The following is a 16,258-nucleotide window of genomic DNA, read 5'->3' on the forward strand; positions in this document are numbered from 1 at the left end:
CTTTGCCTGTTTTTTCAGTTTTATTGAAGTATGGTTGATTTACAGTGTGCTAATTTCTGTGCAGAATGACTCAGTTATATATATACACATACATACATACATACATATATATATATATGTACATATATGTATGTATATACACATATATATGTATATATATGTATGTATATACATACATACATACATACATATATATGTATATATATACTTTTTAATATTCTGTCCACTATGGCTTATCACAGCTTTACCTATTTTTAAATTGAGTTATTTGAGGCTTTTGTTGTTGAGTTGTCGGAGTTCTTTACATATCCTGGATATTAATCCCTCTACTGTTAGTTTGTGAACAGCTGGTATACTGATAGGATGTATCAGAAAATGATACATGAGAATCTACACATGAAAATCTAAGTAATCTACAGATTTTTTCAGTGAGTAGAGCAGTTTTACTGGCAGTTTCTGTTTCTATCAAACCATAGTGTGGTTTTTCCTGTTGTTCTCTGTTTAGCCCAAGTGACAGCTGTTTTGTCATATCAAGTCAATCTTGGTAGCATGGTCTTAAGCTTTCCATCTTTACAGTTCCTATATTCAATCTCTTTCCTATGCCTTAAAAGTGAATTATAATTGGGTCTGGCGGATCCCAGCCTTTTCAGGTTCTGTATTCAGGCTGTGTGGATCTGAGTATTTATGGAGTGCCTGTTGCCGTAACCTGGTAGCATGTTGGAGCTATGGCAGAAGCCTGCGTCCTAATAAGTAATTGGAGATGAAAAAGTGACTGTATCTCATCTCTGTGGCCTGGGAAGTAGGGTGAGGAAGGCAGGTGAAGGCGTGCACGCACCTGTCTGTGGTATGGGTGCGCGGACATACTCCCCACTCCCTTCTGGAGCGTCTACCTGCCTTCCTCACTGCCAGCATCACAATCACTTTAGCAGGGCAGGTTTGAGCTGTGGGTTGCAATTTCTCTGCTTTGTCCTGTGTCAGCTTTATTTCCATTCTAGGATCCCAGTAGGGCAGAGGCCTCCGAGATCGGAGTAGAGCTAAGATCGCCGGCTTCTGCCCCAGCTGCGGCATGGGGCGAGGCGAGGGCCGCTCTGCCTGTGCCCTCAGGCCTGTCTCCCTCTCTGCAGGTGCTGTACCTGGTGGACAAGGGGGCTGTGATTGAGCACGTGGACCACAGCGGCATGCGGCCCTTGGACAGAGCCATCGGCTGTCGGAACACGTCTGTAGTGGTTACGCTGCTGAGGAAAGGAGCCAAATTAGGTCAGTGAACACCTCGGCACAGCAACAACAGGAAGGGTAGCTTCCGATTTTAGAGGATGTGAGGGACTGTATTCTGGGGGGCTCCGTGGGGAGGGGCTAAGGGTGGGTGGGCAAGAGCTGGCGGGTGGTGGTTATGAGCAGGCGAGTGTGAGGACCACTGTTTGGGAGGCGGCATCTAGTCTGCTAGGAAGGGCAGTGGCAACCCCAGCACACGTTCTGGGAGAGAAAGTTCTCAGGACTTACAGAGACAAGATGGGTAACGTAAGGATATCGAGGCTGAGAGCTCTGAGGGGTGGGACCTTGGCACACAGTTCAGAGTGTGGGGAAGGGCACGCAGACAGCACTGGCTTTTTCTGATTTCACGTCAGACCTCTGGCTGCCAGCAGTTCTGGGGAGGGGGCTGCGATGAAGGTGAGAATATCACTAAGCAGCTCGCGGTATCGGGAACTATTGTGAGCACTTTCATGTTGTACCTTATTTCATCGTCACCTACCCTGTGAGCGGGGAATGAGAATAGCATCACGTCCAGAGGAGGAGCCCAGCTGAAGGAGGTGAATAGCTCCCCGAGGTCCTGGTGAGCGGCAGGTCACCGTGAACCTGAGTCTGACTCCTGGGTCTGCCCTTAAGCGCCGCTGCCTGTGCGTGTTGGGAGGAGGCTTAGACAGAGCGTGTGGCCGCGCTGGCCGCTGGGGGAGAGAAGGGGACACGCGCAGAGGCAGGGAGGCCGAGCGCAGCCGGGCCAGGGCGCGCGGCTCGGAGCGGACTTGGTTGTGACTCTGAGGCGAGTGTGAGAGAGCCTGTGAACGCTGGCCTGCCTTCACCTGTCTGTGGTCCTGACAGCGCCGCAGGGAGCTAAGGAGATGATTTGGAAGCAGATCTCCACAGGAGGGAGGGCGGCTCGAGGCCCCACTGATGCCTTTATGTCCCAGTACTTTTTCCCACCGCAGTGACGGTGTGTGGGGGTGCAGCTCCCCGCTTAGCATTCTCTTCTCGTCGTTGTATTGTCGTCCAGGCTCCGCAGGATGCTGCAGGGTGCTCTGAGGCTGGGTGCTCTGCCGTGTGCAGGCTTAGCTGTGGTGTCTTAAAGTATGGAACTCCTTGCCTCCAAGCCCACCCGAGTGCCTCTGAATACATGTTTATTTTGCAGGAAATGCTGCCTGGGCGATGGCTACTTCCAAACCTGATATTTTGATTATACTTTTACAGAAATTGATGGAGGAAGGAAACGTGATGTACAAAGTAAGTGGTATTGCCCTTTTCTGGGATGCCGTGACAGCCTGCAAGCAGCCTCCTAGTTGGGGGTGTAACGGATATAGCATGCTGCTACACAGGATGCATGGAGCTCAGCGAGTAGATGTTCTGGGAGGTGCCATCCGGGCCTCAAGCCTGGGCTTTGATATCTTAACAGCAGAATCTTCCAGGTGGAACGCACTACTCTTTGTGTCCGGGAACCATTATTTCTGAACAAATCCTTGTGGCTGTAACTATGATTTACGGCCTGAAGCCTTGCTTGGGAGGCAGAGTTGCTTCTGGTTTAACGGGCACGTCCTACAGGAAATTCTTTGGCGCCTGGAATCATGAGACATGGGAAAGGAACACTCAGGAGACATTTTCATAAGAAAAGAATCATGCAATCTCCCAAGCCTTTATTATCTTCATTTTAGTATCTATAAGCCTCTGGAATGTGAAACTGTTTCTGGAGAGATTTTTACTTGAAGACAGTCAATAATATATAATACTCAGTTACTCAGGAGGCAAGTTAATTTTTTTCTCATTTTCCCTTAGAAATGTAAAGACAATTTAAAGAGTAGTGATTTTGACTTTAGCAAATTTCACACTAAGACATCCAGTTTAGATCAGAGGTCAGTACACTTTGCCTGGAGAGGAGGGGAGAGAGGAGGGGGGAGTAACTATGTTAGGCTTTGCTCTGTGGCCCTTTTCACACACACCCCACCCCACCCCCACCCTGAACTGTTCCCTTGAGGCACAGACTCAGCCAAGATGACACACAGTGGAGCCAGGCCAGGTTCCAGACTGTTTGCAGAAATAGGTAGTAGGCCAGGTTTGACCCAGAAACCGTAGTTTGCCAACCCAGAGTTTAGAGAGGCCATTTCCATAGATCATCATTCTTTCCAGGTCTCTGATTAGACAGAATTAAAAGATTATGAAAACAAAAAAACTATCAATACATCATGACCATTTTAATCCTTTTTGCCATGAAGCAGCTGCACTTGCTGTGTTTTCCTTTTCTTTTTTTTTTTTTAAATAATAACAAATAAATAGGCGTATAGCATGACCCAGCAGGGTTCCTGGCTTGGAATCAGTTTGAAATTGAGTTCAGAGTGTGTATTGTTGTGGCTTTGAAGTGGTTTTAATATGAATTTTGGTAGGCAATTATGTTAGAAATATCAAGCCATTTTCAACAGACTTCATACCTGCTGCGAGACAGACCCGACAGAGCAAATGGATTTCTTTAGCCTTGAAAATGACGTGCAGTGCTGCGTGGGGTTTTAAAGCCCGTGTTTTAGTTTTTCTTAAAAGAAAAATTATTATTCTGCAGCAAGCTCTAGGTTTATCCACAAGACACTACTTGCCTTGAGAACGCCATCATTTTTCCATCTGATTTCTGTTACACTTTGCATGAAAGTGTCCTTACATGAGAGATCATTCATGAAATATTTGTCAAAAATATATAACAGGGACGATAGTCCAATGTTTTAAGACTGATAGCTATGGGTTTGGCAATTTACGGATCCCTCCCTATAACCTGGTTCTGGTCACAGACACCTGTGTTCACAGTGAGGCCACGTGACCCTGCTGGTTTGTGGACTGGTTCTGGCCACAGCCCATCCTCATCAGGGTCCTTATTCATCTTGCAGCCTCTGAAAAAGATAAATTTCTCTGGTTTTTTATTCCTAGAAAGGGAAGATGAAAGAGGCAGCCCAGAGGTACCAGTATGCCTTAAGGAAGTTTCCTCGAGAAGGATTCGGAGAGGACATGAGACCATTCAATGAGCTAAGAGTTTCCCTCTATCTCAATCTGTCTCGCTGCCGAAGAAAAACAAATGTAAGCCCCTTATTCCAGTCTTTCAGCCATAGACTGTTCTCATGGTGGAGGAAGCCTGCCCTTCCACGCCCTAGTCATGAGACTGCCCGTCTTGTTTGCACTTTTCTGTGAGCTTGGTACATGGGCAGCGGCTTGCCTGTGGTGACTGTCGTTAGATCACGGCGCCCACCCACCCCCACGGTGTTGAGAGGCGTGCACGTGGGTATGGTTTCTGTGTCTCAGTGATGATGAGCACACGCAAACCGCTCCTCCACCTCTGCCCAGCTGCATGTGGTCAGAGCTGTCATGAGTGGTCTGTTCCCAGGTTCAGAAGGAAAGGGCGTCATTGTAAAATTCAACACAAATGTGTTATATACAGTCTGACTAGTGTTTATTATGTTTGCTTGAAAGGTAAGCCAGGAACTGGTTAGTTCATAATTAATTAACCGTAGTTAACTTATAACTAGATTTGTTTCAGTATTACTTTCTTTCTTTTTAACTGCATCCTGTCTCCAAAAAGCCTGTGACCTTCCTGCTTCTGCGCTCATATACTCTCCCTGCCTTCCTGAGGCATCTGTGCCCCCCGGCCACCCCTGGGTGCCAGCTCTCGTTGGCCTTCACTTTGCTGCACTGCTTCCAACACTATTCTCTCCCCAGAGTTCAACGATTTTTGCTTCTCTGTTGGATCCTTCCCATAAGAACATGAATACGCTTTAGCTGTCACCCAAACTCTACAGCAAACACCCTGACTCGCCTTCCCCTTCACCTTGCTCCGAATGTGTCCCAATTCTCTGTCAACCTCTGGAACAAAACTCCTATTAAAAAGTTGGCGGGGGAAAAAAAAGGTTGGTGGTCATCATATTTCAGTGCGGCTTCTGACTTGTGTATTTAACTATTGATACCAGGACTTTGGCATGGCAGAAGAATTTGCTTCCAAGGCCCTTGAGTTGAAACCAAAGTCCTATGAAGCCTTTTATGCCAGGGCGAGAGCCAAGAGAAGTAGCAGGTACCGTCTGGGGTTAGATGGGAGACTAGTGAAGCCTTCTTGTCTTGCTCTGGCCTCAAAGCTTGGGGGCTTCTGATCCATGAGCACCACTCAATGCCTCTCCTCCTTTTTGATACTGAGTAGGTAGCTTCCAGAAGGCACAGCAGTGGAAATCATTAGCAATGGCTAAACTTTTACTTTCTCTAGACATTGCTTAACTGTCCCTCCTCTCCACCAGTTGACCTGTACTGCAACATCAAGTCCCTAACTTAGGCCGTGTTACCAGTGAGACAGCCAACCAGAGGCACGGAGAGGAGGCAGTGGGAAGGGGGGCGGAGTCAGTAGGACTTGAGTTGCTTGGGGTGGACCGGGGGAGGTGATGTGAAGAGGATTCTAACCCCCCTGCTTTATGCTGAGCTCACCCCCACCATCTGGTCTTTGTAGAGACGCTGGGGCCCTGGGATTGCATGGGTCTGGGTTAGAATCTGGTGCTCCCACTTAGCTGAGTGGGTCTAAGCTAGCTCCATGGGTCTCGTCCACACAAAACCTGCACAGAACTCACTCAGCTACCTTTGCTTTTAAAGCAGAGCTGCTTTATGAACAGTTGCATTCAGAGTTCTTTCTTACGTGACTTGTAATATCTTTATATCTTTTAAAATAAAGGCAGTTCGTGGCTGCCCTGGCTGACTTGCGGGAAGCAGTGAAGCTCTGTCCCACCAACCAGGAGATCAGGCGGCTCCTGGCCCGCGTGGAGGAGGAGTGTAAGCAGCTCCAGCGGAGCCAGCAGCAGAAGCAGCAGGCCCCCCCGCCTGCCCCACCCACCGACTCGGACAACGACGAGGACGCCCCGACGCCCGGCCTGAACGACCACTTTCACCTTGAGGAGGCTGAAGAGGAGGAGACGTCGCCGCCGGAAGAAGCCATTTCCCTCGCTCCCAGGCCCCCGCCATCCTCGTCCGCGCCCTCCCCGTACATCCGAAACCTTCAGGAAGGGCTCCAGACCAAGATAAGGCCCGTGTCGCCGCTGCAGAGTCGGCCGGGGCCCGGCAAGACCCTGAGGGAGGCGGTGGCCCAGCCGGGGCTGACGGTGCAGCCAACCAAGCAGGCGCAGATCGTGAAGACCAGCCAGCACCTGGGCTCCGGACCCGCGGGCGTGAGAAACGGCAGCTCGAAGACGCAGGTCTCTCCGCTGAATCCTCCCCCGAGCCCCATGCCCGGAAGACTGCCCGCTGCCCCCGCCGGTAGCAGAAGCCTGCATCTGGAGGGAGCAGCCTCTGGCCCCTTCGGCGATCGCCTGGGGCCCAGCCCCGCAGTCCACCTGCCGCACAGTGAGGGCGACGCTGCGTATCCTTTACCAAGCAAGATAAAAACTGCAGAGAGGCTTCTGTCTCATGCTACCGTGGCTGTGGACGTGGTCCCTCTAAACCCAGGGGGGCCAGTGAGCTGCGGCGACACCCGACACCCGACTTCCCTCAGTAGCTCAGGCTCTTCCGGTTCTCCGTCAAGCAGCATCAAGATGTCAAGCTCCACCAGTAGTTTGGCTTCAAGCAGCAGTTTCTCGGATGGCTTCAAAGTCCAAGGACCAGATGCTCGAATTAAAGACAAGGTTGGTAGCCAGGGTCCGAGTGGCACAGCTGAGCACAGACCTCGCAATACTCCATTCATGGGCATCATGGATAAGACCGCCAGGTTCCAGCAGCAGAACCATCCTCCTGGCCGCACCTGGCACTGCGCGGTGCCAGAGGGGCTGCTGACAAGCGCACCTTCTGCAGCTGGCCTGCAGGCCTCGAACTCTGAGAAACCCTCTCTCAAACAAGCCAAAGCCTGCCCTGGGTCTACCCTGGGTGGTGGTGTCCACAACGGGGCCCAGGTGAAGGAGCTAGAAGAAAAGAAGTGCCAAATGCCAGTCCACTGTCAGGACAGCAGAGTAACTAAGACCATTTCACATCTGTATCAGGAAAGTATGTCTAAACAGCAGTCTCATATCAGCAATGAAGCCCACAGGAGTCACCTCCCTTCAGCAAAACCAAAGCGATCATTCATAGAATCAAATGTGTGAGCCTTAAGAGAGACCCATTTGTAGTATTTGGAAGACAGTGTGTTGGTGCCTGGTAATAATTAAATGGTTGTACATGAGAAAAATTACTTTTTAGCCATATATTTTTTCCCTTCTGGAGTGGATCAGATGCCATTGATATACTGAAAGTGTCGGATTAAATTTCTTTAGTAAATAGAAGTCACCAGAAATAAGAATGCTTACCAGAATTGGAAAACTGCAACTAGCTATGCCTATTAAGTTAAAAGACAGCCAGGAAGACATTAACTCATGCTTTTCTTACAAAATTGTTTGGTTTTTATCACTTTTCTCCTAGCATTTACTATGTAGTTAAGATCACATGATTTCTTAGATAATGTAAATATCTAGTAATAATAGTTTAACTCATGACATAATATGATGTTCTGGAAAAGAGGAAATTTTCAAGTTACAGTTCCAGTAAGTCAAATCTTTATATATATATATGTATGTATACATACGGTTGACCCTTGAACAACATAGGAGTTACAGGCGCCAACCTCTATACAGTCAAAAATCCATGTATAACTTTACAGTTGGTCCTCTGGAGGGTCGCACATCCTTGTATTCAACCATCCGTGGATCATGTAGTACTATAGTACATACTGATTGGAAAAAAGTGGACCTGCACAGTTCAAACCCCTGTTGTTCAAGGGTCAGAGTGTGTGTGTGTGTATATATGTATATAAAAGACCTGAGTAATTTCGATCTGAATATAAATGTGACTTTACATAGTATACAGCTGGTTTGTTTTTTAAGCAAAATACAAGAACATCCAGGTAATGTTCTCTTCATAGCAGTTCCCTTAAAAAAGATCAACTTTTATTTCTGTTACAGTTCTCATTAAAATATTTTTATAGCACCTTTTTTTGGAATTACATTCCTGCTTCAATGTATTTTTAATATTTGAAAATGATATAAACCATTTGGAATCATGATGGGTAGTTAAGTTGAATTTGGGCTGAAACACTTTTAGTAGTAGTGTTCTGTATTCTTACACAGCATTCTCGGTGACATGTAAATTAGCTCTCAACTGATCCCCAAACTGCTTTTATCAATGACAGCACTCCTGGAACAAGCCTTCCAAGGTCCTCTAAGGACAGTATTTAATTTGGATACTTAAGGTATGGTTGGCTATTGCTTTTGTTTTATTATACAGTCATTACTTTAGAGCTATATGTTGTATATATGAAATAGCTAAAGTTGTATTCAGACTTGTAAATATAACTATTTCAAGTAGTTAATCTGGAAGTCATATATTTGCATGTGCTTTTTAAGCTTCATCCATGCTGTTTATTGCACTGAGCGATATATAGGGCATGTTAACAGTATCCAAGTAATGGCACTTTATCTCATTTATATGAACACCTCTGAGGTGCTACTTAAGTCCAAACTGATGTATTATCCATTTGTAAAGATAAGGTACAGGAATGATCCTTGAGTTAAAGGTATTTTTATATGAAAATGATATGCTATTGGAGGATGTTAAAATGCTAGTTTTCAGAGAGGTGGGAGTGTGTTCGTTTTATATGTTGGGATGTGAAATTATTTTCTAGAATTGGAGAGAAGGAAGTTCTATATTTACAGAATGTTTTAAAAATGAAGAGCTGTAATGAAGTTCCTGTAAGCATCATCATGGTCTTGTACGAATAGGAATCTTCTGGTGTCATTCTTCAGCATTAGTTCCTGTGTACAGTGTACCCTGTAGAGTTTTATTGGTTGTTTTTTTTTTAAAGAGGCTTTTCATGAGGTTCTGCTATAACTACTATGGCTTATTTATTGTTTATTGTTTTCTTTAATGTTGTGGAAGTCTTACTCTTTCGTTATGTAGTTTTGTTTCTGCACAACTACTGTACTTGTCTGTCTGGAATAAAGACAATTAATAGTTTTGTTTTGCATTAAATCAAACAGTAGCTAAGTAGAGAAGATCCTGATGTCAGCTATCTGCCTCACTTTAAGCCTGGGTGATCGTGTCCCTAAAAAAGGGGAAAAGCCTGATTTTAAGTAATACCACAAAAGCATGTTTAATTTTAGAACAAGGATAATGGCGTCTAGAAATCCCAAAATATTTCAAGGTCAAAATTAGTCTTTTTGCCTGAAATGAGGACCATGCATGAGGAGCCTTCTAAACGTCTGTCCCAAAAATCCTGGCGTCTGTTTTTTATTGGCAACACGGTATCTTCAGTTTTTAGCTCTTAATTTGGCGATACACTGAACACTGTGCTAATGTGAAATTTTGTTCTTCACATGTGTATTACTCTTGAGTTAAAAGTGTTTATACCCACATATTTTAGTTTCAAAGTCATATGAATGAGTGTGAACATTAAACTGTTGTGATAAAATATCCTGACTTGGAATCTTAAGCCTAAACAACTTCAGGTTATTGTATGGTTACTGCTATTATTAGCAAGGCTTAAGGTAAAGTATTTTCAGTCCTTACTTAAAAGTCATCTATTTAAGCTCAAGGTAAAAAACCAAAACTGGGTAGGAGGGGGCAAATCTAGTAACAGATAAATTCTTACTGGATGACTTTTCCTGTGATGCTGCCAGTGTGACTATTAGAATTTACTATACTTTGTGATTTTGATGGATTCCGAGTAAATGTATTTGGTCCAATAATTCCAGGAAGTGCTGTCTCCTTGGGAAGGTGTTGGTCAGAGCTGAGGACCAAGCAGTGGGGTGGGTGGGGCTGCTCCTGCCTAGTCCTGCAGGGACAGTGGCCCCCTAGTGCAGAGGGGCCGTGTGGTGTCCTTTGCTATGGATGGTTTTGGATTTGATTTTTTGTTTGCCTGTGCTTTGTGGGGAGTAGTTAGCTTTGGTTTATTTGTATAGAAAAACAGAACACTTCACTTTGGTAAACTGGCATCTTGGTTTTCAGCCACTTAACTAGAAACTATCCTAGTGAAACGTAGGAAAAGAAAATCATCTTCTTTAAAACATTTAAAAAATAACATCTTTTATTGTTTTCTGTCAGTGACACCAATGATTTCTAGTAATTTTTATGTGAAAACCAGCTAGCCCTTTTGAAAAATAAGTATTTTATCAAAACACAAGATACCTGGTCCAATGGTGAGAGCACTACAAATTTTAACAAGTCTTTTGATAGAATATATACTTACATTGCTTTTTTATTTGTGTTTTCAAATTTCAGAACAATTACAGTGAGGGTTTGGGGGTAAGTACAAAGTCCTGGTCCCTCCTGCCCTTAGAGTTTATTTAGTTTTAGCAAGCTTTGCACTAACGGCTTCCATTCTGGTGAACAACTTGTGAGAGGCAGTACAACCTCCACTTAACAGAATCTGAAGTCTTCTGAGTAAATGTTCGTCAGGGTGCTTGTATTAGCTATCAGCCTATTGTGTACAAATGTATAGTCACCTTAGCTTAGACTATGATGTGAGAACTTTTTAAGAACTCTATATTCTAAAAGGAGGCTAGTTTGCCACTTTATATGTTTCAGCAAAGTCAACTTAATGTATCTGTGATAATTTATGCGATCTAACTTGTACCTAGGTTTGGACAATGGCGGGGGGGGGGGAATCATTACTACCTTGCAAACTCAGAAGCTAAAAAAACTGCTCAGTAAATATATCAAAGTGATTTTCTCAATTTATTCATAAACAAATCTACAATTATTTTGCTAAAATCTCTTTAGAAGGATTCCAGAGTTATCAAATGAAATGTTATTAACTAGGATTTAATTATGTTCTAGTCTAGATTATTCTGATCTTTGGTTATAATGGGATATGATCTATAATAAGAATAAACTTGAGCATTGCAATTTGAAGTCAAAGTAAAACTTTCTCTACAGGTTAAGACTTTATTCACTATTATATGAAAAGGCTTTTTAATAGGTAACTAAATTTACAAAGTTTACCTTTAAATCACTCAAGTGAGATCACAGAAAATATAAATAACACAATATAGAGAGTTTTATTGTTGATGTGTCTCGCTTAGCCATCGATCAATGGCCATTTTCAGAGTCCTATTTGGTATAAGTATCACTGAAGAAAGAACAAGATTTGTCATGGGACTGGTACGTTTCTTTTTGCTGATCCAATTTTCCATTGCTTCCTTTTCATATGAGTAGCCATCTAAAAAAAAAAAAAAAAAGCCACGTACACAAATTACTTGCAATGTAGGAAAGGGAAGTTAGGATCACTAAAATGATTTTAAAAATTCCACTGCCAAGGCCTTTACTATGATTTAAGTGGTATTCTTGTCTTGGACCACTGCTCCCAAAATACTTCTGCAATGACATCCTAAATTCTACCATGTAAGATACATTAAGATTGCACAAATTACCTTGAACAGTGTAAAAAAAAAAAAAAAAAAAACTGGAAAAGGGAACTTCTGTTAAAAACTCAGATGTAGCACCAAGGAAGAAAGGAAATGAATCAGGTAGAAGAGAGGAGAGTGGTGGGAAAGCTACAAGGTCCAGCTGTTGCCGGCAGCTCTGTTTATCAGTTGATGTGGCTACAGATGGGAACAAAGAGTTTTAGGGAAGACTCAGCCTAACTTTCCAACACACTGAAAAGTCAGGGAAACACGATACCAAGAGATTATAGAGCATATCCTACCATGGACTTGATGGTAAAGGCATTTACACTGCCAAAAGGAAAAAAAGATCCACTGGCTAAGGATTTTAATACCATGTCCTTACAAACTTATTTGTACATGTAAAGGTTGAAGGTTTTGCGGCAGTATTTTTATACCTGTAGCTCTTTCAAACTGAAAATCTTAGTTCCTAATTACCTTTACACAGTAACCTATTTGTTTTAATCTGCAATGCATACAACTGTTGCAAACTACCAATGCCAATGTGTTACTAACAAAAGACTGTTAAGGATTTTGAAGATTTCTTTCTGGCTCTCTCTGTCACCATGACAGATTGACTTGTTTAGTCACTAAGTTGTGTCCGACTCTTTTTGTAACCCCATAGACTGTACCCGCCTGTCCCAAACTCCTCAGTCCATGGGATTCTCCAGGCAAGAATACTGGAGTGGGTAGCCTATCCCTTCTCCAGGGGATCTTCCTGGATCAGGAATCAAACCCGTGTCTCCTGCATTGGCAGGTCAATTCTTTACCACTGAGCCACAAGGGAAGCCCCAATTGATCCACTAGGGCTGTCTAACTGAAACTGTGTTTGAGAATCACTTGAAAAACTTTTTTTCTGATTATGTTACTGGACATATAATGTGGTCCATTTACTTCCCTTTTTATCCTCCCAGTTATTAGAGACTGGTTTGCTTTACATGATGTATTTTTAACATTTAAGTGTCTTCAAAGTAAAACTGTAAGAACAAGTCACATCAAGAAGAGTCTGTATCTCTCCAACCCATGTAATCGCTCTTCCCATGCAGGTAACCAGGTAAGTTATTGCTTACCTTTTCCTTTTGAAAACATAAGCAAATGTGTGTGTACACACACATACATATATTCTTACACATATTCTTATTCCTCTATATTCTTTCATAAAAGTTAGCATGCTCCATACTATTCTATACCCAACTGGCTTTTTTACTTAACGATACTTTGCTTTTTTATTCCCCCACATCCATGTATGGATGTATTAATGAACATCTGGGTTATTTCCAGTGCCTTTTACAAATAGTGCTGCAATGAACAGTCTTACCATTTGGAAGGGAATTCTAGCAGTAGAATTTGCTGCACTGAAGAGTAAATTTATATAATTTAGCTAGAAATGCTCAAACTTTCATAGGAATTCTGGCATTTCCCCCCACTAGCAACACTGATCAAAGTGCCTGAATTTTTCCCAAAGCCCAGCCAAGAGACTATGTTGTGAAACTGAGTTTTTACCAGTTTCTAGTGGGCATTTTAAGGGAGCTAGAACATTTTTTTCATCTGTTTAAGAACCATTTGCTTTTCTTTTTCCTGTGAACTGACCATATTTTTTACTAATTTTTCTATTAGGTTGCTCTTTCTTAATTTCAGATTTATTTTTAAGATATAACTGACATAAGCTTCAGGTATGCAACATGGTAATTATTTGTGTTGTTGTTTCTCAAGATTGCTTTGGTCATTTGGAGTCGTTTGTTGTTTCATACACATTTTTAAATTGTTCTATTTCTGTGAAAAATGCCATTGCAACTTTGTTAGAGACTGCACCAAATTTGTAGACTGCTTAGGTAGTATGGACAGTTTAATGATACTATCCATGAGCACAGAGTATTTTTCCGTTTATTTGTGTCTTCAGTTACCTTAATGTCTTGTAGTTTTCAGTGTGTAGATCTCTTACTTCCTGAGTTAAATTCTTAGGTATTTCATTCTTTTTGATGCAGTTGCAAATAGGACTGTTTTCTTAATTTCTCTAATTGCTTGTTACTAGTATACGGAAACACAACTGATTTTTACATAGTGACTGTGTAACTTTATTGAATTGGCTGATTAGTTAAAATAGTTTTTTTGTGAACTCTTTAGCGTTTTCTATGTATGTCATCTTCAAGTTTTACTTCTTTTCCAATTTGGATGCCTTTTCTCTTTCTTGACTAAATGCATGGGCAAGGACTTCCAATAGTGTGCTGAATAAAAGTGGTGAGAGTCTGCATCCTTGTCCCACATCTTTAAAGGAAGCCATTTCAGCTTTTTACTATTGAGTATGAGGTGAGCTATGGGCTTGTCATATATAACCTTTATGATTTTAAGGTAATGGCTCTCTGCCTACTTTAAAGTTTTTATCATAAATGGATATTAAATTTGGGAGATACTTTTCTGCATCTATTGAGATGTTCATATAATTTTCATCCTTCATTTTCTTAATGTGATGCATCACATTAATTTACAGATGCTGAATAATTCTTGCATCCCTAGAATAAATCCACTTGATCATGGTGTATGGTTCTTTTAATGTATGGTTTAATTCGGCCTGCTGATATTTTGTTGAGGATTTTTGCACCTATGGTTATCAAGGATATTGACCTGAAATTTCCTTTTCTTGTGTGTTCTCATCTGGTTTTGTTATCAGGGTAATGCTGGCTCATAAAATGAGTTTGTAAGTGTTCTCTCTTCTGTCATTTGGACGAGTTTGACAGGGATTGATATTTTTCTTGAAGTGTTCATATTCTGTAGATGAAATAAAGATTTAAATTTTTATACTTCTTTTGGCTTTTGAATCCAGGTTAGGAAGTAGTCCTATTCCCAGGTTATCAAGGAGTTCAAGTACCTTCATTTTCTTCTGTAAATGTAAAAGGACCTGTAAAGGTTTCATTTTTTTTTAATGTATGTCTGATTCATTTGGAATTAACTTAATGTGTAGTATGACAGATTGAGCTAGTTTTATCCTTTCCATATGACTAGCTATCAGAATACCACTTGTTTAAATTCTTTATTTTTCCCATTGATTTAAAATTTCATTTTTATCATTCACTAAACTTCTGGATTTTAAAAAATTCTTTTCCATTAGTCTATTCATGTGCTGATACCATACTGTGTTCTCTACAGAGACTTTACAACATGTTCTAGTATCTGATAGGGCTCATTGTTATGTATTCTTTGCATTGGAACCTACTAGTCACTTGCTATGTATTTCTTGGAAAAAGCCTAATAGTGACATCCTGCTGACGATTGGTATACTAATAAGCTTTCCATGTTTTCCAATGTAGCTTTCCATCACAGGGATGTTTTATGGTTTTCTTCATGCTAGTTCGCCTATTTCTATGCCTATTTCTAATATCCAATGTTTTGATTTGTTTTTGTCAATCAAGCCTTTCATCATACCTTTTGACTGCTTTTTGTTTACACACACAGGCACACACACATAGCACATGAAGGCTGTATTACTGAGTCCTGCTGGTTTAACTTACTAAATGCTGATTACCCCCACTGGCTCCTTGTTAAAATTCTGTAAGAAGATTCCTCTAGAAGGAGGCAAAAGAAGGGTGAAGGCGCCTATCAGTGTTGTGCCTAGTTGTGGACCTTTATCTGGTAGGGGTATACTCTACAAATTTTTTCTTTGCTTCATTGTAGGTACTGCTCAAATCTGTCTTGCTTTCTTCCCTTGAGAGAGAAGGGCACCAGCTGGGTAGTTCCTGCTCCTTAGAAGCCAGAGTTCTGAGAGACAGTATGAGGTTTTAATAACCTCGACGTATTCCCTCTGTTTTCTGAGTCCAAGAGGACATAGATGCTTTCTGCAGATACTGTTACCACCTTTTGTTTTTGAGATATAATCCACATACCATAAAATCCACCCTTTTAAATATATACAATTCAGGGATTCTTAGTGTCATTCACAATTATGCAATTATCACCACTATCTAATTTCACATTTTCATCACTCCTCTCCCCCAGTGACTACTAATTTTTCTCTGTCTCTCTGAATTTGCCTATTCTGAACATTTCTTATAAAAAGAATCATAACGTGGCATTTGTTATCTGGCACATCCTTGCCATCTTCCATCTTTTTTTATTTTAATCATCCTAGTGGATATGAAGGTGGTATCTCATTGTGGTTTTGGTGTTCACTTCCCTAATGATGCCGAGCACCTTTTCCAGTGGCTGTTAGCCATTTGTATATCTTTTATGGGAAAAGGTCTATTCAAATCCTTCACCTGTTTTTATCAGTTGGGATGTCTTACCATTGAGTTGTAAGAACTGTTTGCATAGGAAAATATACTCAATTTTTATTTCTCAAAAGCTGATATACAAACTTATGTCTCAAACTGGTCTATCACTGATAAATGAGGTGCGTGTTAGTATTACTCTGAAATACTGTAACTTGAGCGACAGCCAATTCATTTGCCACCAGGCTAGATACATATGATAATAGCATGTTTTTAACCTTCCAGGTGAAAGGGGCCTACTTTTGTTATTAATTGTTTACATTCCATTGTGGTGACACATGCTGTTTTTGTTATTTCTGGTGATATATTCAAAAGCAAGCA

The 16,258-nt window shown here is 42.0% G+C and overlaps 2 protein-coding genes across 16 annotated transcripts in view; one reads left to right on the forward strand and one right to left on the reverse strand.

The window, feature by feature from the left end:
- The window catches only part of TANC1 (tetratricopeptide repeat, ankyrin repeat and coiled-coil containing 1), a 241,804-nt gene extending 232,394 nt beyond the window's left edge, over positions 1-9,410 (forward strand). For all 9 annotated transcript variants that reach the window (XM_065931608.1, XM_065931606.1, XM_065931605.1 and 6 more), the window contains 5 exons: positions 1,125-1,257; positions 2,405-2,496; positions 4,177-4,323; positions 5,208-5,308; positions 5,951-9,410. In XM_065931608.1, coding sequence (XP_065787680.1) covers positions 1,125-1,257; positions 2,405-2,496; positions 4,177-4,323; positions 5,208-5,308; positions 5,951-7,346 — 1,869 coding nt within the window. In that variant the 3' untranslated portion in view covers positions 7,347-9,410. The remainder of the gene's footprint in view (positions 1-1,124; positions 1,258-2,404; positions 2,497-4,176; positions 4,324-5,207; positions 5,309-5,950) is intronic.
- A 1,545-nt stretch (positions 9,411-10,955) lies between these two features.
- Positions 10,956-16,258, reverse strand: part of WDSUB1 (WD repeat, sterile alpha motif and U-box domain containing 1) — a 67,267-nt gene continuing 61,964 nt past the window's right edge. For all 7 annotated transcript variants that reach the window (XM_065931612.1, XM_065931613.1, XM_065931609.1 and 4 more), the window contains one exon: positions 10,956-11,452. In XM_065931612.1, the coding sequence (XP_065787684.1) occupies positions 11,292-11,452 (161 nt within the window). In that variant the 3' untranslated portion in view covers positions 10,956-11,291. The remainder of the gene's footprint in view (positions 11,453-16,258) is intronic.

This window comes from Muntiacus reevesi, chromosome 3 (genome assembly GCF_963930625.1).
Source record: "Muntiacus reevesi chromosome 3, mMunRee1.1, whole genome shotgun sequence".
In the NCBI taxonomy this organism is placed as follows: domain Eukaryota; kingdom Metazoa; phylum Chordata; class Mammalia; order Artiodactyla; family Cervidae; genus Muntiacus; species Muntiacus reevesi.